Source organism: Ascaphus truei, chromosome 19 (genome assembly GCF_040206685.1).
Source record: "Ascaphus truei isolate aAscTru1 chromosome 19, aAscTru1.hap1, whole genome shotgun sequence".
Taxonomy (NCBI): Eukaryota; Metazoa; Chordata; class Amphibia; order Anura; family Ascaphidae; genus Ascaphus; species Ascaphus truei.
In genome coordinates, this window is record NC_134501.1 from 14,124,298 (window position 1) to 14,150,945 (window position 26,648).

The 26,648-nt window shown below is 41.1% G+C and overlaps 2 protein-coding genes across 8 annotated transcripts in view; one reads left to right on the plus strand and one right to left on the minus strand.

Moving 5' to 3' along the window:
* Positions 1-26,648, minus strand: part of LOC142469922 (DNA topoisomerase I, mitochondrial-like) — a 118,676-nt gene that overhangs the window by 85,915 nt on the left and 6,113 nt on the right. The window lies entirely within an intron of this gene.
* MLYCD (malonyl-CoA decarboxylase) overlaps positions 1-26,648 on the plus strand; it is a 135,279-nt gene that overhangs the window by 11,913 nt on the left and 96,718 nt on the right. For 2 of the 4 annotated variants that reach the window (XM_075576705.1, XM_075576707.1), the window contains exons 2-5: positions 4,000-4,112; positions 5,798-5,954; positions 10,070-10,219; positions 23,539-25,693. In XM_075576705.1, the coding sequence (XP_075432820.1) occupies positions 4,000-4,112; positions 5,798-5,954; positions 10,070-10,219; positions 23,539-24,072 (954 nt within the window). In that variant the 3' untranslated portion in view covers positions 24,073-25,693. Of the gene's footprint in view, positions 1-3,999; positions 4,113-5,797; positions 5,955-10,069; positions 10,220-14,979; positions 15,057-23,538; positions 25,694-26,648 lie in introns of those variants that run through there. The other 2 variants (XR_012789123.1, XM_075576706.1) reach the window with 2 other exon arrangements.

Below are 26,648 nucleotides of genomic sequence, written 5' to 3' on the forward strand. Positions count from 1 at the left end.
GGCTAAAGTCCAAAACTAAACAGAAGAATTGGCATTGAAAAACGGGACAGGTTTTTTCCTATTGATTTGGCATTGGAAAAACGGGACAGGTTTTTTCCTATTGTAATTGTAGAGTCACCCTGTATATCAGATGGAAGGTCCAGCTGGTGTATGTATCATGATTCTATTAGCTCAAATCACCATATAGAGATGTGGTCTTATACAGGTATACGTGCACCCTGTCTCAGCTACAGTTCTAACCCTTTGTAACTGAGGGAATCATTGCCAGCTCGCATATGTTATATATAGTTTGTGGGTGAGCACAGGGTCTTTGCCGACACACCACTACTTTTGTATTACCTAACAGTACTGCTGAAATGTTTAGTGCTTCTCATGGCATCTTCACTTGATATCTAGATCGTGCACTCCTTGATACACCCACTTAAAGAGGTGTCCAGCACTGCTACAACTTTGACAGTGCTCCCTGTGCTCACCCACAAACTATATATAACATATGCGAGCTGGCAATGATTCCCTCAGTTACAAAGGGTTAGAACTGTAGCTGAGACAGGGTGCACGTATACCTGTATAAGACCACATCTCTATATGGTGATTTGAGCTAATAGAATCATGATACATACACCAGCTGGACCTTCCATCTGATATACAGGGTGACTCTACAATTACAATAGGAAAAAACCTGTCCCGTTTTTCCAATGCCAAATCAATAGGAAAAAACCTGTCCCGTTTTTCAATGCCAATTCTTCTGTTTAGTTTTGGACTTTAGCCTTTTCATATCAGCACATTACATCAGTGCAGGCAGCTACCATACAACCTAGACTTGCTACACACATTATTAAGATTTGGCTGAGTATCAGTAAACATTTGTATGCATTGATCTTTCACACACTGCCTCAAACACTTCCTATTTTGAGCCATTTGGCATGAGATCACTATCCCACACTGGCACCGACTAGGGATACCCAGTAGTAGTATAGACTTATCCAGTCTATTTTTATCTAAGTGAATTACACCACACAACATTGTAAAATATTTAATAAACTTTTTTTATTTTATCTTGTGCTTTGTACATTTCATTCACCCCTGACCATAGTATATTATAAGGGTCTGCTGTGCGCCAATATAAGGGACCTTTTGTACCTGTCTCAGGTACACTCCCCCATCTCCATCACAACACTCCCTTGGCAGCACGCTACTCCATCTAGGGGTTTGAGCGAGGTCTCTTTCCATAGTACTCTGAAAAGATACTTACCAATACTTACAGTATTAAGAGGGGCTACTCAACAAGATGCCTTCTGACATCAGGAGACAACTTGGGCCAATTCACTCGAATAGGGCATAGTGTGTTTTCCAGAGCCTGCAGGTGTCTTCACCACTTGGTGAATATGACTCTTTATGTTCCTGTCTGTCAAACTCCAAAATAAGTAAAGTCTGCGAGGAAGGGATTTGTACCTGAATAATATTAGTGCAACAGTTGTTGTAACTCTGCGATTTCAAGTGGGATTATTGTTAAATTGTCATTGATTTGTATATGTTTAAGCTTTCCTCAATAATCCGTAAGATTGGGTTTTAGTGATAGTGTGTTCGATCCAAAAACGTCTATACATTTCTTTTAAACTGAAGAGAACATGAAGTAAACACACAGAAAATGTAACCTAGTAAGGGCGCTCACTCATAACCTGGCTGTATTGTGATGATCTTTAAAACAACTAACTTTATTAATATCCGCTTAAAATAAAGGTTGTTAAAACAATCATTAAACATATATATATGTATCCTATAGTTGAGACCCAAGATTAAGAGTCCAGGATAATATAGGGGGTGAAGGGGTAAATACATCCCTTCACTTTAGTGAAGATATTAATAAAGTTATTTGTTTAAAAATTATCACAATACATCCAGGTTTTGAGTGAGTGCCCTTACTGGGTTACATTTCCTTTTTGTTTACAGTCCGTTATATACCGAGGGAGCACCATCATAACACTCGCACACTCCTGCTGTTGCGGGGGTACCCCTTTTGTATACATGAGAACATGAAGTACCATTTTTTGAATTAAGTAGTGCTACTGTATACTGTAAGATACCATCCAGCACCAGAAGACGCCAACAACCCATTTATTATAATGTATATGATCTAGAAGCTTTTCAGAACCATCTTTCGTTTGTGTTACTAGAAGTATCAGGCTGCAATGCATTCTGAATCCTGATTTTTTTTTTGCTTCATCTGAAACTGTGCACGTCCTGTTTTTGTTGTTGTTATTTTTGCTACATTTACATAGACTTCCCCCCGCGTGGTTCTTTTGATGGAATGGACACAAAGAGGATAATTCATTAGGTTGCCATTGTGCCGATTCTGCATTACCGCACGAAAACCCCCATGGACTTTAATGGGAGAGTCCATGGGGCAGCACCGAATTTGCACCGTAATGAATTATCCCTAGAGCCCTAATGAGAACTGCAGGTTACTGGAGATCTTCTGTTCTGCAGCTGGGTCTTCCCTAAGAAATTTGACATGTTCCTCACCTAATTATTCATCCCTGAAAGAGATAATAAAATGTAATCATTATTTGACAGTAAGATGTTGATTAGCAAAATAAATAAACAACTGATATAGCCGAGTAGTATAAAGACAGATCTGCAAATGATGTGACCCATGTAATTCATTTATATAATGGTAATTAATAAAATTATCAGAATTTTTAACTTTTTTAAATTTTTTTAAATTTTTGTTTAGATTGTTTGGGCAATTAATGTTATGAAATCTGATTTATTGAATAATATTTGGGAGTGAGTGAAGAGTTTGAGACGGACAAAGTTTTATGCGTTGAACCTGCAAGATCTAAGAACATATAGATGAGGAACGCTGAAAAGTGTCCGGATGGCAAGAATCGCTCACAAAATAATCCGCTCTTGGCTTTGTTTTTATTTCTTTCTAGATGTCACTTAATACACACGTGCAAATGTGTATTAAGATCATTTTAGCTTACTGGAAAAAAGACCTTAATAACCTTCATAAAAAATACAAAACAGTATCTTTGCAATGCTATGTATTGAATGAGTCAAGTAAGGATCTGGATGAACAGCATTTAAAATCGTTTGTCACCCTTCCACTGTCTGGTTGCAATGAATACCTGCGATTGTAGCTATCATAGGCCTAGTAAAGGTGACATTTATCTTGTCCATTAATTTGAAGGCACTTAGGGCATGGATGACAGGTGATGCCCTGTTCCAAAGATATATTACTACTATTGTATGCTAAATTTGTATGTTACTATTCAAACTGTTACTTGCTCAAAAATCTGGGCAAGATTGTAGTAATTAGTCTTGGTTTCTGACGGTTCTAAAGTTTTAGCCTATGCATATAATTATATTATAAAATCGAGCACCAAAGGAGTGTGCATTATTGTGAAAGGGAGGTATGGATTTTGGATTGAAGTGCTGATTTGCATACATTAGAGAAGCATGGCTTGCCCGTGCGCGTGTGTGACGTGAGAATAAAATATCTAGAAACCAAAGTATAATAGATGAGGTATATAGGCAGTTACATGTGTATGTACATGCATGTCCTCGAGGACTCCACATGTAGGCCCTTATTTTAAGATTGTGGTTTGGTTGCTCAGCGCAGCACTGTGGGCTGTAAGGCTGCGCTTATAGTGCCGGCGACGTGACATCAGGCTGCGGTCGCTGGAAAAATCAAATTGAGACGACTTCCAGCGATCGTGACCAAGCCGTCGCGCCGCGCTTACTATAAGCGCACGCAACGGCGGCAATGCATTTGTTTTGAGGGGCTGTTGCCGGCACAATAAGCGCAGCCTAGGAGGAATGCACTGTGGTCTCAAATATTTGATTTTAACCAGATTGTTTTTTGTCCTTGTTGATATTAATGTATCAGTGTCAAGCGCAGTTCAGGTTGCAGAAGTTGACTTGTTTCTAATTTTATACGCTCTGTCTGTGTTTCATGTTCTGTCTCTGGTTTTAAATTGTTTCTAATTTTTCCAGGAAATGAACGGGGTGCTGAAAAGCATGTTCTCCGAGTGGTTCTCTGTAGGATTTCTGAACCTGGAGAGAATAACCTGGCAGTCCCCCTGTGAGGTGCTACAGAAGATCAGTGAGTAAGTGCACTTCATATAATGTATTTAGTAACATACTTTATTTAATTACCTACCCCTGGAAAGACCAAAATAAATTGAGTCTCAAAGCCGCATTAGGCCTCGGGCATGGTCAGCGCGTAATGCTGAGGCGCGCTTGTACTTACCTGTGAGCCCCTACAGCCGCAATGAGAGCGGCTTTAGTAGGGGCTCGCCTACGCTTCCACAAGCGCGCGGAAGCGTAGGTCTTAGCAGAATTTTCAATTTCAGCACTCGCCGGAGCGCAGGGCCGGTCACGTGAGCGGTTCGCCCAATGAGGGCGAACCAGCTCCGTGACGTCACTGGCCCGCCTGCCGACACGCCCCTGGACGGCGTGCTGTCTAAGGCCAGGGAAAGCACCCGCTTTCCCTGAGCCTCAGCGCCTCCGCACGCCTCCGCACGCCTCCGCACGCCTGCAGGAACCCTGGCCGAGGCCTTACATTCTTGAACAGAGATTGTAGAGTACAGTGTGTGATGTTGGTGTTGCACATCTGAAATGCTTATATCCCAAAGATTGTTCAGGCTTTTCTTTAAATGCCCCGTGGAAATGTATTTTGGCTTCAGACACATTACAAATCGGAAATAAATATACCCAAGCTCCTCACCATTCACACATTTGCTGGTAGAGTTGTGTGAAAGTCCTTTTCGCAGAATGTTCTCTTTAAATGTTGCTACATTTCACACAATGATATTTTGCTAAATTGTAGTCAGCGTTGGTATATAAACGGCCACGTGACTTGCACATCGACTTTCAGTGGTTGGTAATTTATTTATGTGACGCGTGCCGTCTTTGCTGATTCGTGAACTCAAGCAAAAAATTGAGCTCCTTTCTACTTCCCAGCGTTACCATATTGGGGGTTATTTACATAGTATGGATCGTTAATCGCTATGAATGATTCTGCGTTTCAGGGAATAATCCATTGTTATCTTACTCTGGCCCTTACCATCGCACGTCCCTTCGTCCTTTAACTTTCTGTCCAGAGAAACTGCTAATTTAAGAATCTTCAATTCAGACATGTCTGTTTGTATTTGAATACCTCCAGTACACACCGTGTAATACCATTTGGAGGCATTAGCTAGTTCCCTTGGAAATGTGTCTGCCGCAGTTACTCAAAGGGCTCAGAAGAACCATTTTGCAAGTATAAAATAACAGTATTTTAACCATAGGCCCTTTTTATTCTGTGATAGCAACAATCTCGCACGATCGCACGGGAAGCTCCGTTAAAGTCCATTGTTTCTGCGTGCGATAGAGCTGCGTCGGCATTCTCACACTTGATAGAATAATATTCTACACAAATCACGGCATGTGCACAAACCTTGCACACACCAAAAACCATGAAAATGAGAAAGATAACCCGTTTCTTCTTAGACCAAAACAATGAATGTGTTTGTTTTTCTTCTTTACTTATCCACAGGTTTGATACTATAATATCCTATCCGGGAGGTATTTTAGTTTAGTGTAATTAGGGGTAGATAGAGAACCAAAAGATTAGAGAATATTCAAAACCAAGTAGTTCATGCTTTGGCATTCAAGTTAATGGTGGCCAACGCAGGGTTGAGGTTCGATAATCCGTATCGCGTCTTTGAATACCGGCGAATGTTTGCACCCGGTGACGAGTGTGCTGTAAGCTTCTTTTCGCGTTGCTGAGGCTATGTGCGTGTCTGTGCAGGTATGAAGCCGTGCACCCTGTGAGAAACTGGACGGATATGAAACGGAGAGTCGGTCCTTACAGGAGGTGTTACGTGTTTGCTCACAGTGCGATGCCCGGGGAGCCGTTAATCGTGCTGCACGTTGCTCTGACGCAGCAGATTTCAAGCAGCATTCAGGTGAGGTCGCAAACCAGGAAGTCCCCCAATTCCTCAGCTGAAGTTGTTCCGCTGACTTTGGTTCCAGCCGCTCTGTGGGTACATTGCACACTGAAAACCACGTGTGGCTGATTGTGCGAGTGATGACTATTATGTTTCTTTATATAGTGCCAACTTTTTAATCGGCACACTGCAAAATTAATGTACAAGCATAACACCTTCACTGCCCGAGAGCCCAGAAACATATTTCAATGCTTTGCCAGGGAATTATCCTATACTGTAATAGGCAGAGCTCATGCACTCCGCTTGCTTGCGAGAGTGCGAGCTCTTACCGTGCGCCTTGTAGCACAAGCGATCCCTGTTCATAGTGCTGGCGTCGATTGGGGTGGCGTGGCTGACGTCACGGAGCTAGTTCGCCGTGATTGGCTGAACCGCTCACGTGACGCGGCCGCCACTTGAAAAGACACATTTTTTTTTTGTCTCTTCAAAACGCGGTCACACCACCGCCCTCCGTCGTGCGCGTGCACTAGGAGCGGCCTCGAAGGGATCCTGGAATTTGTGTTTGGCGCGTGCAAGCGCCATTGCAGACAGTATGATCCCGGCCATGTGGGGGTAAGAGACACAAGATATAGAACCTAAGCATTGGGAGAGAGTTGGTCAACATGACCTATACATTAAAGAATTATTACTGCACAATGTAAAGAGGTATTCACTCTCTAATAGCGTTGGTTACACTCCTTTTTTTTCTTTTACAGTGGCGAGAAAAAGTTTGTGAACCCCTTAACATTTTAGGTTTGAAATATGTGAAAATCCTATTAGATCTTTATTTTAATCCCTAATAATAGATCAAGATAGTCTGATCAAACAAATGACACAAAAATATGATCCTTTTCCCACATTTATTTATCCACAAATGATTCAACATTCAATATCCATGTGTGAAAAAGTATGTGAATCTTTAGGTTCAGTACTGCTTAATATACAGTCCTGCACGATATACAGTCCTGCACAGGTATTGTACATGGAAAAACCTGCTACTTAAAAATGGCCAAAGGGTTTAACTAAATCACCCTTACTTATGAGAATACAAACATTTAAGTATTTGACTAAGTAAGGGTAATTTTAGTTAAACCCTTTGGCCATTTTTAAGTAGCTGTTTTTTCCATGTTCCTGTGCAGGACTGGTCTATTAAGACCTTAATCCCTCCACTGTAGAGGTAAATGAGAATACTCATAGGTAGTGTTAGGACCTGCATAGTGGTCATGCAGTGCCGTGGCTGCAGGCTTGTAACACTTTGGCCAAAGGGTTTATCTAAATGATCCTTACTTAGTAAAATACGTCAATGTTTGTATTCACATATGTATTTTCTGTCACTGAATGTAGCTTGGGTATTTTTGTTTTTTGTTGTATACATTTGGCCATGCCCAGTAACACTCCTTTTGACATAAATACATATATGATGTGGTGGGTACTGGGGATAGAGCTTGCAGGGATTGTGTGCTCAGTACTCCTGGAGCAGCAATGACTTCAACTAAGCGTTTCCTGTCACTGCAGGTCAGTCTCTCGCATGGGTTTTGGGGAATTTTGGCCAATTCCTCCTTACAGAACTGCTTCAACTCTGTGACATTTGAGGGCTCCCTTTCATGGACAGGTTGGTTCAGGTCCTGCCACAACATTTAGATGGGGTTTAGGTCTGGACTTTGACAAGGCCATTCTAAAACTTGGAATTTCTTCTTCTGCAGCCATTCTTCTGCGGATCTGCTTGTATGTTTAGGATCATTGTCTTGTTGCATGACCCACTTTCGTTTCAGCTCACAGACGGATGGCCTGACATTCTCCTCTAGAATCTTTTGATACAATGCAGAATTCATGGTTGTGTCAATGATTGCAAGCAGCCCAGGTCCTAAGGCAACAAAGCAGCCCCAAACCATCAGTTCTTCTGTTCAAACACAGTGTTTGGTTTTCGCCAAACATAACGTTTCTCATTGAGGTCAAAAAGTTCTATCTTTCACTCGTCTGTCCAGAGAACATTGTTCCAGAAGTCTTGTGGATCATCTATGTGCTCTTTTGTGAACTTAAGATGGGCAGCAATGTTCTTTGTAGAGGGCAGTGGTTTTCTCCCAGCTATCCTTTCATGAACACCATTCTTGTTTGTTATTTTTCTGATAGTTGAGTCCTGGACACTAACATTATCAAAGGCGAGAGTGCCCAGCAGATCCTTGGATGTTACTCTGGGGTTGTTTATGGCTTCCTGGATGATTTGCCGGTTTGTTCTTGGAGAGATTTTGGTAGGAAGACCGCTCCTGGGTAGAGTGACAGTGGTTTTTTTTTGTATCAATTTTTTTATTGGAAACAATCATATCAGGTATACATACAGAAATGTCATGAGCCCATGACATTTTATCACAATGCATTTTGATAACGACCAATAACATTTTCCCTTTTTGAGTGACAGTGGTTTTAAACTTTCTGTCTGACATAGGGTTGGTGGAGTCCCAAATCCTTAGAAATGGTTTTGTAACCGTTTCTAGACTGATGAGCATGGATAACTGGTCCTCAGAGATTTATTTTGATTGTAGTATGATGTGTTTCCACACACCTGTATGCTGAAGACCAAACTCACAACATTTCTGATCTTTATATAGGATGGGGCCTCCCAAACTGACCCCTGAAGATCTACCTAATTATTTAAACACCTAATTCTAATTATCCCCTTTAATTTAGCTGATAAAACCAGGGTTTCACTTACTTTTGCGCATACCCAGACTCTTAATTACTCATTGTTTTATCTAATTCATACATCATTTTGTTTCAAAAGACATGGAATTGGTTAATATATACCCTATCGGATATTTAAGAAAAGACTGATCTTGAGTCAAGAAGGTTCTCATGGAAAAACTATGGAATTTCCGTAATTATTAATGGGGTTCACAAACTTTTTCTTGGCACTGTGGATGCTCAATGAAAAGGTCATCATTTTAGTGTGGCAGACATTTTAAAAGCTTGGTTGTATCCTTACTGGGCTGTCTAATTTTGTTGTCCATTTATTTTATGATTGAATAATTGGAAATTATTGGGGCTTTAGGTAGGAGTGAATGCCTTTGACACCTTCTCTGTGAGAGGGAATCGCAATGAAAAGCAAACCCATTGCAGCTTATCTGGTAACAAAGGGGTAAAAAACAAACAAGGAATTGTAAAACAGTAATACATGTTGCAGCCACATCTCCGGGGAGTCTATTCATACAAAGCTCTGTTCAAGTCCCCGACTTAATAGGGAATCCGAGTCTTTGAAAATAGTGAAAGAAAAGTTAAAATGATAATTTATCCTTTGGAGTCTATACACTTCAGGAGCCCCTGAAACCTTCTGTGGGATCCTGTAACAGGGCCTTACCGCTGTCTAAAAAGGCTTCAATAGAAAGCCTATATTGGTCTGAGGAATCCAGCAGCGAGTTGGTTAATTGCAGCTACAGACAATTTATCAGTCTCCACTTGGCACATCAGACAGGTAGAAAAGGCTCCTGCTTCCACTGCAGGGGATCTCCTTAAACACACGCACACACTCACACACTCACACACACTGTCACACACGCTCACTCTCACACACACTCTCACTCTCACACACACTCTCACTCTCACACACACTCTCACTCTCACACACACTCACACACTCTCACACACACTCTCACTCTCACACACACTCTCGCTCTCACACACTCTCTCACACAGTAAGATAGAGTAGAGAGAACAAGCATTCAATGTTGACATTGTTTTCAGTGTCCGAAAGTTAATGTTAGAGATGTCTGCCAGGGATTGATACCATACATTACACACACTGATGTTAGAACATGTGATTTGGTTATTGATTCAGTTTACAATTCTTAGGAATTAATACAATTCCATAAAAACTGTACTGACACAATGGCTGAGCAATTTAATTTGTTACAAATCTTTTAGTGATCCTGGAACATTCTGTATGGATCCTATCCCTCTATATGATTTATATGACTATCCATTTATTGATAATTTGGGGACAAGCTATATATAGCACTGGAAGTAAACTGCTTTAGTCTTGATTTTATGCTGACTAGAAATGCAATCTCAAAACGGCACAAATTGTTTTATTTGTTTGTCTCCAGGCGATTGTGAAAGAGATCCCTTCTTGTGAGGTTGAAGATGGGAACAAGATCAAGTCGGCCATCTTTTATTCCATAAGTTTAACTCAACAGGGTCTCCAAGGGGTGGAGCTTGGCACTTACCTCATCAAGCGAGTAGTGAAGGAGTTACAGGTAAGCGAAGCAGTCCTTATATACAGCACGCCTCCTGTCCCTTCCTTATATACAGTACGCGCCTCCCGCCCCTCCTTCTTATATACAGCATGCGCCTCCCGCCCTCTCCTTATATACACCATGCGACTTCCACCCCTACTTATATACAACACGTATCTCCCATCCCCTCCTTATATACAGCAAGTGCGCCCCGCCCCCTCTTAATATACAGCACGTGCCTCTTACCCTCTCCTTATATACAGCACGCAACTTCTGCCCCTCTTTATATACAGCACGCGCCTTGCGTTCCCTCCTTATATACAGCACGTGCCTCCCGTCCCTTCCTTATATACAGCACTCACATCCTGCCCCCTCCTTTATATACAGCACGCGCCTCCCATCCCCTCCTTATACGCAGCACACGCCTCCCGTCCCCTCCTTATACGCAGCACACATCTCCCGTCCCCGCTTCATACGCAGCACGCGCCTCCTTATACGCAGCAAGCGCCTCCCGTCCCCTCCTTATATACAGCATCTGCGTGCTTCCCGCCCCCTCCTTATATCCAGCATGCCCCCCACTCCCTCCTTGTATACAGATCGCCTCCCCCTTTATATACAGCATCTGCATGCCTCCCGTCTCCAGCACACCAACCATTCCCTCATATAATTACAAATCTATCCCCTTATTACAGACACCATTATGGCTTGGTCAGTGTTGTTGTTTCCTTCCTATTGAATGTAATTAAATAACTCATTCAGTCGTGCTGAAATCCGGGATGAAATGATTACATACAGTATATGGAGCTGCAATCATTGCAATGAGCCTGACTTCGCAACGGGAGTGCCCCAAAACAGCTCTGTGTGCATTGTAGGGACATATAAGAAAAAGTATTTTAAAATGGTCACCATTTATATATCCTATTGTCTCGCTCATTGACCTGTATAACAATATCTGTACAAGAAAAGCAAGGCAAGCTTTCCAAAGGTTATCAATGTCTTATTCTATCGTCAATGACATGATATATGATAATACTGATAATAATTATAGCATGTTCTTGTATAGCGCTGCTAGTTTTACGTAGCGCTTTGCAGAGACATTTTGCAGGCACAGCTTCCTGCCCTGTGGAGCTTACAATCTATTTTTTGGTGCCTGAGGCACAGGGAGGTAAAGTGACTTGCCCAAGGTCACAAGGAGCCGACACCGGGAATTGAACCCCTGCCTCAGACTCAGTGCCAGTCTTTACTCACTGAGCCGCTCCTTCTCCCACAGCACAGAATGTTTAGGGGTATCCACATCCCTTCATCAAAGGAACAGGAGACCGCCCCCCCCCCCCCACGGTTGTATATTTATCCCAAAGAGATCGAGTTACTGTGATATTTTTGTACGTTTAGGCAAGTGGCTCTGGTTATTGAAAACCATTACGCTGGGTTCCTGATGTGTTAACCTTTCCATTGGCTTTGAACTTCTGTTTCAATCTTTAATTGGGTTTTGAATGCTTTTTATATAATGGTTTGCATTCAAATTATGTCATGGTTAATGCTGGATAGAACTGCAAAACTTGAACTCAGCTGCTGGAATTTGCAAAGACTAATGTGTACCCCGGATCGCTAATTCTTGCCTTGGCCTTTTTGCACAGTTCCAGCACACAGCAAATGCATTTTTAATGTTTTCACTATTTATGTATCAAACAAAGTCCCTTTTATTTCGCTCTGTAGAACAGACTTTTATTACACGTGTCGTTTGCTGATGGAAATGAAAAACATTTTTTGCCGTAATTTTACATTTAGATTTGTTAATGTGCTGTATGCAGAAAATTAATACTGTGTCCGTGGTATGTGGAGTATTATTGTGTCATAGTTAGTGGATAGCCGCATGTAGTATACTCTAGTTGGAACCTAATGTTGATCTGACACAGTCCTTCTGGACAAAGCATTGTGACTGCTTTTACTATTATGACAAGTTGACGTAAGTGACATCATTCTGCAGTTTTTAGATGTTATTTAAATTTTATTTAGAACGTGCACATTTTAAAACAGTTTTTTTTTTAAAACCTTTTCAGTGCAGCACAGACCTGAAAATATAAAACGCGATTTATATTGCCATATATAATAATTGAGTACTGCTTGCATTGCATTGCTTAGTAAATACAGTAGTTCCATTTTCCTCTGGTGCTGAATGGGTTAATGAATACTGCTCTGAAACCCGTTGTATGAAATGAACATCTGCAAAACTCTATGAATAGCTGCAAGCCCAGAGTAACTGGCTGCCATGGTGCATCTGTGGGTCTCGCTGAGGGGACATTGGAAGCAATTCATACTGCGTTCTGTTCTCTGCTGAAGGCAGATTCCTAGGTAATTGGATTGGCCTCACAGGCTAACCCCATCGCACTCCTGTTGTCCAACCCTAAATTACCTAGGATATTAGTAGAAAAAGAATGTGCATCCCTGGGACTGGGGTATGTTATACTTTTCACAACTTGGATCTACTGACATTTCTCAAACTGCTGAATATTGATGATTTTGTAGCTTAAACTCGGGCCAGCCTGGCTTGTTTTTTTACATCCATTTTTCTTCGTTTTGTGAAAATAACAGCAGCATTAAATTATTATAAATAATTTTTTTGATACAAGTAAAGATTAGACCGCACAAGCTAAATAATTAAGACACACATTTGTTTTTTGTTTTTTATAGTAATAAAACTTAAAACGTTGAGTCTTCTATGTTTCCCCCATGTGGGCAGCTCCATGACATTCATGGGTCCATTAATCTAATTTAGCACGTGACTTATATATGCAACCAGGGTTTATACACACGGCTACTCTAGCCAACTCACCTTTCTCTTCCGCAAGGCACTTTCAATGAGTTAATATTAACTCCTTTTTCAATTGCAATCATATCTATATGCTACCACCACCCGAGAAGTATGCAAAATTGTATAATTAATATATATCTGCCAGGGTCTCCGTTCCCTTCTTATTATAGAAAAAACTATGCAATTAACACACCTGTTGTAGCAAAATGTTTTCGAAAATTTAAATATACTCTACAAAGCGTGCAACAGCTCATTCAGAGCCCCAAAGCATTACTTATTAAAGAATTGTTTCATATATAAAAATACAGTGCTTAGATTACAGAAAAGGGATTACAAGAACATACAGTTACAATAAATGCAGAACAGTTTCTTAAAATAGCAGGAGAAACCATAACACAGAAATCCCTATACAGTGCATTACCAAATGTCACAGGCTTTTCCCAGAGAGGTCACTGGCATAGGGAAGATAAGAACTCGCGTGTCTGATACCAAAACACACCTCTTGTTGAATTCTAATTTCATAACTCCTGGGCAAGGCTTATATACCATTTTTCTCCCATTGAAAACCACATAAGCCCACCCTGTCGTAAATCAGCTGCTAGTTTGCTAGTTTGACTGTTTTCCGACTAAGAAAAAACCCTGCTCTTGAAAGACGTTTAAAATCTTGACTCAATATATAAACACCCATAACTTAATTTCCCCGCTATCTGCACGTCTGCGTCCGTGCTCTCCACACGCACGCCTACGTGTAAAATGTGACAGCCTGACGTCTATTTTTTCAGTTATCTGTCCTTGGCACCTCTTACCCATGGAGTGTGTGGTTTGATTTGATTTGTCTTGATTGCCATAAATGCCACGTATGTACCTGTTATGCAGAATAGATGACGTCACATGATATTCTTATTTTTAATGAAGTCCTCCAACTAAGCGGTGACCGGTTTCACACCTCTCTCTGGGATGCACGAGTGATCATTCAAGAATGTTTAGTTTTCTTTGAGGCTGACAGCCTAGTATTTGGCTATTGTTTATAGCCTTCTAAACGACACGTCACTTTTAGTGGGCCATCAGGGATAACCCCTCCAATGAAGCCCACTTTGAAGATCTGCACAAACCCAGACAAGCAGTAACCACATTAGCCCCTGAAGCACCAGATTGATTAAAATACTGAATATCTCATTACATGATCATGACAGCATTTATGGAATGTGATAAACACGTTTCCTCTATTAGATGCCCACCAGGAAGAATAGTACCTTTCTAAAGCATTGGCAGGAGCAGAAATCCCCAGATGTATGGATATTAAGGGACATTTTAGGATTAGCTAAAACAGTAGTGTCGCAGCGTTGACACAAACTGGATTTCAATTTGTTTTAAGAAAGAAGGAACATGAATGCAGTCTGCATCCCTGCATATCGCATGCACTCTGCATCCCTGCATATCGCATGCACTCTGCATCCCTGCATATCGCATGCACTCTGCATCCCTGCATATCGCATGCACTCTGCATCCCTGCATATCGCATGCACTCTGCATCCCTGCATATCGCATGCACTCTGCATCCCTGCATATCGCATGCACTGTTTCTGGGTAGTATTTCCAGCGCCTCGAAGTATTGTAATCATTTTGGAGAAAATTCATTTGTTTTTGTACGTTAAATATATATATATATATATATTTTTTAAACCAACATACACAGCACAATGTGGTAACTACATTTACGTTAATGCAATAGAAGATGGGACATCCTTTTTCAAATTCCTAGACGTATTCTCACGAGTATATGGATCAATAACATTTAGTAGCAGTATCCCATGCATTCCTTATAGCATAAAACTGAAAGCGGGTGTAAAATAACTTTTAGATCACCCCCCCCCCCCTCCAGTATTATAATCTTGCTGCCTTCATCCATACTAGTAATACTATTAATGCATTTCCACCAATGCTCTCTTTATTTTATTCTAACCTAAAGTAATCCAACGGTGACATATGCTGTTCTCTGTGCCATCAGCACATCAAAAGGATAATTCTGCTGTCATTCTACACCAGGCAAGATGAGTTCTTTAGTCTCTGTGATGTTGTTTTTATGTGTGTATTAACTGGTTTAGATCTTTTATCTCCACGCTCTTGTGTGGAGGCAATTTTTTATTTTTTTTTATCAGAAAGGACTCAAAGGCCCAGATCGACAAAGCTCTGGTACGTCCAAGCTTGTGCTATCAAAATCTGTAACAAACGTTCTGTTCCCTGTGGTTAACGCCAATCCACACAGCTAATTCTATGCAAAAACAGCTGTTGGTTATCCCATTAGAATTGGCTTAACGCCATGTTAAGTTAGCACTTCCTCGTGTTAACTTGACATGACTCGCGTTACATCTGTCTTTCCTACGGGTGGCGTTGGCTCCGTCCAGACCTTGAAATATGGGGAGAGAGAAAGAGACTCGAGTGCTATCTACATCCCCCTCAAACCAACCTTGACACAAAGCGTAGGGACCCCCACACTCAAAAAGGAACACTCCTGGGAATTATGCTAATAGGAATCTTGTGTTGTTTCATGGTTGATTTGAGAGGGTACATGTAGAAGACTTGAGACTCCAATAAAATAGGGCTCTCTCGCCCATTTAACAACCCATATTTAAAGGATCGGACGGAGTTAATGCCAACTTTAGCCCTGGCCTTACTAACACATCATTAAATCCTTGCGCTAATTATAACTGAGCTCTGCGGACATGCGTGGACGGAGGGAACACCTCTTTTGCATATCAGTAGCAATAATATCTGTTATATTAACACCAGGGCCTCTAACAGCTGAAAACAACACTTAACACTGCGTTGCTGAGCTGTGAAGATACCCGTTGGCACTTAATGAGGCATTAACATAAGTTAATAATGGAGCTTTGTGCATCTGGGCCAAAGTATCACAAAAAAGTGAAACAATGGCAATACACCATTTCTCTGGGATATAAAAAAAACATTTAAATACAGTGGTACGTCGTGTATCTCGTCCTAACAGCTGCCTTGTAAAAATCAAAGGGCCTATGTACTCAACGATTATATACTATGTTCTGAAAAAAACGAGACCCCTTTTATTTTTCGTCATATGCAATTTGTAGTGAAGGAAGTGTGCGAGAGTGAGATATTTCCTCCATAAGCGTTCAGAGGAGCGAGTGCAGGAACACAGCATGCGCGTGTTAAAATTTAGCCAGGGTCTGGGGTTAGAAGGGTGAGGACGGCAGAGGGAAAGCTGGGCATGTAGATCAAGAGAGGAGCATAGGGCAGAGTTGTAGTCCCTGACCAGGTTTTCAGAGTCTGGAGCAGAGCTGATAGAGGAGATTGGGGTCGTAAAGTGGAAACAAACGCTGGTAGGTTGATAGAGCGCATGTCTCTGCAGAAACGAGGGGTAGATGGAGAAGGGGAGAAGTGAGTGAGAAAAAAGATGAGATGATGGACAGAGAGAGGGCAGTTAAAATGTGGAATTCATTACCCATATATATCCAGATAAGTCACAGGAAGATGGAGTTACAGAGAAATCTTGTACATCCATCCAGAGGATAGGGGCAATAGCTGGGCTTAACTTTTATTATAAGAGCCTCATTGCCCCTACCGCCACAATGATATTTCACTATGGTTTGTGTTTGCCTTCCTCTGGATCAATAGGCAAATAAGTGCAAATATAGGATAAAGTATCTGTCGTCTAATTTAGCATAGGTTGAACTGGGTGGACATATGTCTTTTTTCAACCTCATTGACTATGTAACTGTAACTATGTAACAATATCATTTTTTCCTATATTGTATAGTGGAATATGGTGCTCAAAATCACATGTGAACTCTCTCACCATCTTGTGTACATAAATCCTGATGGTCCAGGAAATCGTAGTGATGTCCTCAATATTGCAGTTCATAAATGAATAAGCCAATCAAATAGTAAAGTTGCCTAGTGGTATACACATGACAGCCACAATATAAAGCACCCATTTGAAGTCTCAAGAGCAAGATGTAAACATATAGAGCCAGGTGATGTGAAGGGACTATGCCCATTACCTGTAAGCTCATGCAGGGTCTTCCAGTATAACCAGGGCGTGCACCTACACGTTTCGTGCAGAACGAACTTTATCAAGTGCACGAAACGCGTAGGTGCATTTGTTATCTGTCCTTTTTGTGCGCTGCATAATAAATCATACTTGTATTTGGGGTTGCCCAGGATCCTGATTTTTCTTCTGAACGTCGGCTGTGCTCTGTTTTCTCTGCTACATTCGATATCATTGGACAGTCCAGTCAGTCTATCAGCTGTCACTCACAGCAAACTTACCACAATGTTAAATAAAGGAATCTATAGCTGGTTCGTCAAGCTCAAACTAATTGTAAGAACTGCTTCTGAGAGCAAGCTTCTTTTCATAGCCCATTGTGCCCAGTGACTCATTATCATGTCTGACGAGCAGCATTCCCATTTGTGACAAAAATATGTAAATATGGCCTATGTTTCAGATTGAAAAGAAGCTGTATCCTCTGGGCAGATCTTTGTAGGAGCGGTGTTCAATGGTGGTTGGTTTCTGACAGCTAAATATTAATGGATCCCAACCAGAATCCCTGCCGACAAATATGCCTCTTTGCCAGCCACATCACTTTGTATGCTTCAGCGCCTCTTTTCTGCTAAAAGTGTCTGTCTAGGGTAAACGACATCACTCAAACATTTACCAAACATGTGCTCGGCTTGTTTTCTCCATGAAACGATGCATTTTCCCTATTATCTCAAACTATAAAGACACCAGAAGTAGCATGTTGGCGGCTGTGCCATAGGCTTCAATCCTAAAAGCACTACAGTGGATGTTGATGCTTTGCCGTTGGGGTGTAGTCAAATCAAATGTGACCCTTGTTGGCATTAAACATAACTTGTCATGCAGCACATCTTGGGAGATCAGTACTGCAAATAAAAGCTGAAGTCTTAGAAAATTGCCATTATTTTAGCTTTGATGTCACATTATGTGAAAGGCTTTGAGACTGCACGCCTGTTAAATAACTTGTTACATGTTATTCTGTCTTATTATTAATGTTTTCTTCCCCTGGCTTCTAAATCAATACCATGACGGCTGTGATTTGCAGAGAAGCATATTTGTTCTTCTGCATGCAGTGGTGTCCGTAATTACATTAAAAACCTGGGTGTCTTGCAACCAATATTATTTGCGCCAAGTATAGCACAGAGAAATGTCCTAAATAATTGATTTAGTGCAGCCCTGATCCCATTTCAGAGGCCGGCTTCATTCTACTGTACACACACTTTTCTTGGGGATCTTTGAATAATGGGATGTGTGACTCTCTTGGCCATATATATGATCAAGAACTTTCTCTTTCCAATAGCTACCTGAAATTCTTTTTGTTATGGAAGGCGTTTTGCTGTAATTTTAAGGTAGCAGACATTAAGGCTGCGCTTATAGTGCCGGCGACGGTGACGTCACGCTGCGGTTGCTGTAAAAATCAAATTGACTTGACTTCCAGCGATCGCAACCAAGCCGTCGCGCCGCCTCTACTATAGGCGCACGCGACGGCGGCAATACATTTGTTTTGCCGCGACGTCGCGTCGCCGGCACTATAAGCGCGGCCTTGGAATACTATCCTAGTGGGCGTATGTACAAATCAAATCAATCAGCCTGTGTGTCTTAAAGTCTGCATTAAATGGAAGACAGTAACGAGTCCTGTTTTATATAGTTTAATGCAGTTGAGCCAGGCTAGGCCTGGTGGTTTAATTAATTCCCCGAAAATGGAGAAGAGAGAAAACACAGCTACAGATGCAAACATTTCTGTAACCTTTCAAATACTATTTGCTTCCATGGCTCTACTTATTGGCACCACCTGCTTACCAGCAGGTTTGTAGAAATTACTTGGCATGGCGGTATGTACTCCTAATAAGCAACATGGTATAGAAACGTACAGCAGTTAGACCGTGTCAGAGATAACAGCAGATAAGGTCCCTTTGAAACATACATGGTATCTTTATGCCATAATCAAATGTAAAGTGGCGTTGCTCATCAGAAACATTTGTAGCTCCAAAGCTCCAGTGTTCCAGCGTTCTGCTGCTAGTTTGTGTAATTACTCCAGTTCCCTGGTCGGAATGGCCTAATTAATTTGCATGCTGTGACTGGATTGGGGGAGAGGTGACTGCACAGTTAATCATTTGAGATTACTAATTGCTGCAGCGTTCGCTTGCTGAAGAAAAAAAAACGAATGAAACCACAAGACTGTTGAGTCGCTTTTATTTAAGTAAATCTCAGCATCTCTTCCATCAGATATTCGTATACATATGTCAAAACTATTTTAGGCTTTCAGGGCATACATTGGTTAAGATATTAAAACATCTTAAATTATAGGCAGATGTTAAAAAGGTAGACTTGTTTCATACACTTTATTACATTAGCAATTTGGGTCTCCAGTATTTGTGATATCTATTTTTTTTTTTTTCTAAGTACAAATATCCATGGACAATTAAAACATTGGAGTCACACACATTATACACTGCAGTTTTCACTTTCAGAGTTTGTGTTCAAAGTGTGTAAAACTGCCTTTCGTTTACTGGATAGTTTGAAGTTTTTATTTTTTGTTCTCTTCGAAACACAACCAAGCATTAAATGCATAGTCAACAGCTTAGATTTGATAAATTGTCACATGGCAGGTGTGTTCTTTCAGGCGCCTATATTAATAAGTTCAAATGACTGATCGCTGTACTGTACATTAGCAAGGTTAATTGCAGATCACTCTGTGCTAAAAGAAAGCCTCATAGATCAGATTCCTGAAATACAGTGTGAACCGTCCACATATATTCCCTTCTGACTTTAGGAATCAAATCGGCTAAGCATCGAATTATCACCGAAGCAGTGGGTGCCACTCACCCTGTTAAACAGCTGTCAGTGATTTGAACTTGCTAATGTAAAAACTACAGTTACTTTACTGTCGAAACCAGTATTTGTCACAGAATACAAGCTTATTTTATTGAAAACTAAACTCTCCCCTAAATTTGGCTCGGCAGACCATTCTGAAGAGGAGGGGATTCTGTGTATCCATGAAATCAAATGTGAGCTGTAATGTATTTGTTATTGACACAGCCCTGATTAATGTTTCGCCTTGCTTACAGTTATTAAAGATGTAATGAAAACAAGTTAACATTGTGTTTATAGATTTGTCATCATCAGCGCGTGGCTCCGTTCAAAAAGCCGCTTATGTCCATGAACTTCCCCATTGCTTTCAGCCTTAGGCGGCGATTTATACAAGCACATGCTACTGCACGCGCGAGTGCTGGCTGAAATCTGTTTCTTGATTGGACGGCCGCGTCACGTGACGTGGCAGTCGCAACCCGAAAACAAATTTTGCAAACGCCCCAACTGCCTCCCGCTTTGCAGTAGCAAGTGGGGAGACAGTTGCCTTTAGTATATGCACAGTTTTCACGTACGTGGCAAACTTGTTTTTGCGCCGCGCGGTGTCGATACGGGCGACACCACGGGCGTTTTTTTTATAACTTGTATTTTATTGTTTTTCAAAGCTCAGAGAAAGTACAACAGATATTTATTACAGGATCGTGAGTTGTTTTTTACATTCCATCCATATGATAACTGAGTACAGTGTATGAACATTATTTAAACCTAACTGGGTCGGTGGGAAAGAAGGGAATGGGTAGGCAGGGGAAGGGAGGGGGGGTGGGTGGGAGGGGAGGACGGACGAGGAACCACTCGAACCTATGTTGCCTAGGTTTTAGCTCCCTGAATCAGGGTTGTGTGTTCGATTATATACCTCTCCAACTACTCTACCTGATAGTGACTGACAGCCGTTCGGCCAAAGATATCATCACAGGAGAACGCATCTGCGATTATTAAAGCATTATTGTGGTTATCTCTACCCCCGGGATGTCTGTCTGGGCTAACCAGGGTGTCCATACTTTTAGAAAAATTTTGCCTGAATCATTAATAAGGCTCGTCAGCGTTTCCATCTGACATAGGTACCAAATTTTATTGCGAATTGTAGGAATTACATTCTGGTTCCAGGATGCTGCGATCGTGCTCCTCACTGTCGTTGCGAAGTGGGAAATTAGTTTAAGTTCAACTTTTGCTAGTCCTGGTATTGCTCTGTTCAATAGAAAGAGCCAGGGATCCATTGGAATTTCGAGACCCAATATCCTCTGTAGCCAATCTTTAATTTTGGTCCATATTGGAACTAAGTGAGGACAAGACCACAGCAGGTGTAACAAGTCTGCTGACTCTCCACACTGTCGCGGGCACAATGGGGAGCGTCCCAGAATAAATTTCGATAATTTTAGTGGGGTGTGATACCATCTCATCAGGGTCTTATATGCGTTCTCTTTAAATGTTACGCAAATCGAACTTTTGAAGGCTGCTGTCACCATCTGTGACCATTCGTCCATGTCTGGGCTCTCACCTAGATCTTTTTCCCAATTAACATATAGCTTAATTTGCTTGTTACCTTGACAGCTGAACCGACTACCTCTCTATACATTTGCGATGTGAGTCCTTTTGTTGACGTCTCACTAAGACAGAGCCTTTCGAATGATGTCAATGTGGGGTGAAGGTTAAATTTATTATAGAAAGCTCTGATCTGAAGGTATCTATACAGTTCCGATTGTGGGATATTTTTGTCTGAGTTAATTTGTGCAAATGACATAATTTTGTTGTTACCTTCCAGATCTCTAAGTCGTACTATACCTTGTCTTTTCCAAATTGCAAAGTTCGCTCTATCTAAGCCAGGAGCAAAAGATGGATTATCCCAGAGTGGAGTCATCAGGGTGTTTTTGGTAGTTAGATTACATTTAAATTTGGTTGCCTCCCAGATTGATAATGAATTGGTCATTGAGGATAGCGGTGATGGTATAGCTTTCCTAGCTATTTTTGGATTCCAAATTAAGTTGCCTAGCTCCAATGGAGAGCAGGCAGCGCTCTCTAATGCTACCCAACGTCTCAAATCTGGGTTTGTGTGCCATTGAGAGATTTGGCATAATTGTGCCGCTTTGTAGTATGATAACAAGCAAGGTACCGCTAGCCCCCCTTCCGCAGATTGTCTCTGGAGTGTTTGTTTATTCAGTCTCGCTTTTCTGCCCCCCCAAATAAATTTGGAGATTGAAGATTGAAGGCTGAGGATCTCGTTCAATCTGAGTGGCACCGGGAGTTCTTGCAATAGATATAGGATTCGTGGTAGTAAATTCATCTTCACGCTATTGATTTTACCAATCCAAGATACGTTAAATTTTGACCAGCGACCTATAGCCTCCCGTAGGGTCCTGATTAACCTGGGGTAGTTTGCCCGATACACCGAATTATAATCTTTGGTAATATGTATTCCCAGGTATTTAATCGCTTTATTCTGCCAATTGAAGTTGAAATTAATGGAGATAAGTTTTTCTAATGGTTTTGGTAAATTTATGTTTAGGGCTTCTGATTTAGATTGGTTGATCTTGAACCCTGAGATTTTATTAAATTGACCCAACAACTCAAATAGATTGGGAAGCGACGTCAAGGGTCTGGAACCACGGGCGTTTTTGAGTATAATCACAGCCTTAGAAAAGGTCTCTCAGAAGCCAGATCCCTTCCCAAAAATACAATGTATTATATTGCTTACAGGTGAACAGTTTGTTTATATTGGTTTCTTTGTTGGCAACGCACCTTTATAAATTCCGAAACAATAAAAGCTTTTCTGTACATCACATAAAACTTAGAGGGGATATCAAAGCAATCAGCTTGTCTTAAATGAAAGATGAGCTATGCTACCACCTTCCTGAGACTTCTCTTATCAAGACTGTGTAGAGAGGGCATCTTATCATTACAAAATTGTTCCTTGTATGTGGCGTTATAATGTATATTAGAATGGACACTTTTTTCTACTCCTTTTATTACCGAAGGAGAGTACATAGAGAGGTTTGGCTACCTAGCACTGGTGAGAAAATGCCCACCCTAGATTTTAAAACAATTATTATTAATATAATTTTACAACTATGGGAGTTCCTATGTTTAACCATGTACAAAATGTATGGAAGCATTTCCAAAGTGAAAGCCCCCTTCCCCTTCTGATAGGCTCTGCTCTTGAGCCCCACCCTCTCTCTAGCAGTGAACCAATTGAATCTAGTAACTGCCCAGTCAATCATATTCTAGGAACTACATTGCCCACAATGCTGTGCAAGAACTGAATTAAATAAGCCTGAGCAAGCATTCTATTACAGGAGAACGGATCGATCTGCAGCTTAGCTAATCACTTGCCAGTGTGCAGATTGAGTTGATGCACATATTGAATGGGAAAAAATATATATATATTTTAAAAACGGCAGCTTGAACTGCAGCTTTAATTACAGTGATCTTTCTTTCTTAACCACCTCAATCAGATTATAAGGTCTTGGGGTCTGAGATCCCACACTACATGAGTTTGTTGCTGCATCTGTCACCTTTGTAATGATATACTTAACTAGAATACTTAATTTAGCCAACGGCATGTTTTCCATTAGCATACAGGAAAAAATGATCTTTTCTTTTTTTTACATTTTTCAGACAGAGTTTTCTCAGATCAAAGAGTTTTCTAGCCTGTCTCCCATCCCCGGCTTCACCAAGTGGCTGCTAGGAGCTCTCAACTCTCAGACGAAGGAGCCGGGTAAAACAGAGCTCTTCCTGGAGTCCGAGTCTAAAGAGATATCCAACGTTACCGGAGGCCCAGCTGTTGAATCCCTAAAGTGCCTCTTAAGCAGCAATGAGTGGATGAGGTCTGAAAGAGTGGTCCAAGCTTTGGAAGCGCCCATGATGAGACTGTGTGCTTGGTACTTGTATGGAGAAAAGCACCGTGGTTTCGCCCTTAACCCTGTGGCAAGCTTCCACCTGCAGAATGGGGCAGTGATGTGGCGCCTGAACTGGATGGCGGACACTAGTCCCCGCGGGGGAACAGCTTCCTGTGGCATGATGGTGAATTACCGCTACTTTCTGGAGAACACAAGCGCTAACAGTGCTAGGTACCTGCGAATGAAACACATTGAGGCCTCGGAACAAGTTCTGAACTTGGTGTCGCAGTTCCAAAAGAACAGTAAACTCTAAATGCGAAGGAAACTTGTTGGGAAGGGGAATGACTGTGGTGGAAATAATGGATTTATCAATGGATTTAAAAAAACATTTTTTCCAGCAGCAGTAGTTTCTTTTTGGGGTGGGGTACACAACCTATTTATTCTTTCCCAGAATATTAGCATGCTGCATTGTATAACTATGATGGGTATCTCTTTACACTTCTCAAGCAAAGGATTTTCACTTCAGATAAATCATACGTTAATGTGTACCGGTAGCTCTAAGGCACAGCAATACACAGCAGGAAGGGTGTGTGCAAGAGGGAGAAAACAGAATCTCTGCTAGCTGGAAAAGTGCAGCCATATTACATGCTACTGCTGTATAGGAGGTGAATAAAGGGCCAATGCACCATTAACAAAGTTGGGTGAATTATCAGTTCGTACACAGCTGCACAGTAACATTGATTAGCAAGTTCAAATTGACTGCTCATGGTTTTTTTCCCCCCCCTTTCAAATTTACTCCTGCTTTTGGTTTTGATCAACTTGATGTGATAAATGCTTTGTGTTGACACTGTATATTTGATGTTCAAATAATATGAAAGTGAGGCATGGAATCTAAAAGATGACTTTAGTAGCGCCAGACTCAAACCAGTCAGCAGTAACATGAAGAGACTGCTGTGTACGGTAGCTTTGTATTATTACAGAATCAATACGGCTCTTTATAAGCAGCTGATCAAAAGGACATCAGTTCCTGTGATACATCCACAGACGCCAATGAGTAGATAAGTTCTTGAGGATGAAAGATATACAATAATTTATTGTTGCAGCCTACAGCATTAAATGAAAAACTCTCGATTAAAACCTTTTGTGTTTGTATGAAGTTCCACTAATTCTCTATGCGGAAGATAGAAGCTTCAATGCTGACCTAGCTCTATTGTGGAGCTGATTGTGTACACAAGGAGTGATATGTATCAAGATGATGATGATGATAATAATAATAGCATGTTCTTGTATAGCGCTGCTAGTTGTACACAGCGCTTTACAGAGACATTTTGCAGGCACAGTCCCTGCCCCGTGGAGCTTACAATCTATGCTTTTGGTGCCTGAGGCACAGGGAGATAAAGTGACTTGCCCAAGGTCACAAGGAGCAGACTCCGGGAATTGAACCAGGCTCCCCTGCTTCAAACTCTCAGTGCCAGTTAGTGTCGTTACACACTGAGCCTCTCCCTTGCTCCATAATACAGATGACACCGATATCTGAGGCGCAATTGACGCAGAGATGAAGACGAGAACTGCACCAGTCATAAATGAAAGTTTTGCAATGAGATGTGATTTATCTCATTATAATGTTGCCATTTCTTCTCTCTTATTGCCTCCGGTAACCTCTCCCCATGGTGCTCACTGATGCAAGCAGATTGACATAAATCACCTTCATAGAACAGAGTAAAAAAAAACACCTCAAACTGCTTCATTTTGAAGCAATGACCCAGTTTGGGATACTTGATACATATAGCCTATTACTTGCTTTTTAATATACTGTAGATGTTTTATATATAACAATCTTCAATGCCAGCCTGAATGTAAACTGTGACAATGTAAATTGATTCACTCGATTCTGAATAAACTACTGGACCCTGCACTGATTAGAGTCAGAATCATATAGTGTTCTACTTACTTCTTTCTGGAAAATAGTATTTGTTCAATTTTGCAGTAGGGAAACTTTTAGAAATAACGCCCATGAGGCTTATTCAGTGACCCGGCTTGGAAGAGCTACTGCTTTTTTTAAATGTAATTACAACTTCTGAATATCTGACCTTGAGATGAACTTCAATCCATTTAAGATGCGAGGCATTTTATTATATAGCTTAGTTTTGTGGCGTAGGTTATGTGGTTCACCCTAAACATGCTTTTCTACTGTCCATTCTTTAAATGTTGTCAAAAACAAATGGGTATTTAGGGGGGATTTTGAATGGGGAGACATTAAGGAAGAGTTTCCAGAAACCTATAATAGATGCATTTGGATAAGAGATATAGGCCCAGGTTTACTAAACGGGTACCTTACAGCTTAGTGTAAGCTCTGTGGTTTGATCTATGTAGGTAAACCTATGTTACAAATATAAAGCATAAAATAGATTATCAAAATGGTAACATTACACAACCACTCTGGTTTGAACATTCATTATCCACACTCAGAGGAACGGGACTGGAATATGAGAAACAATCAAGTTTATGTGAAACAATCAAGTTGAAGTGGCGATAGGAATATTTATTATTTCAACAAGGACCTGTCTGGATATACACGGTAGATACTAGTATCCCCGGGGAACTCAATGAGGCGTCATATCTCTCTTGCTTCCAGAAGATGAGCTGTCACTGGGAACCTTATCCATGCTATGATTAATGAATTCTAAATATGATGCCTTTGCTGATTAATACGCGTGTATTAATGTATCCTACATTTCTCTTAGTTATTCACGTAGAGCGGGTTTATACAGACTGCAGTTCCTGTTCTGTGTCCTGAATTTCTTTATTTTTTTTTTACTGTACACTCCTAAAAACTAATTTAATGAAGCGCTTTCACTGTAGCATTGGATTGGGCTGAATATGGAACTT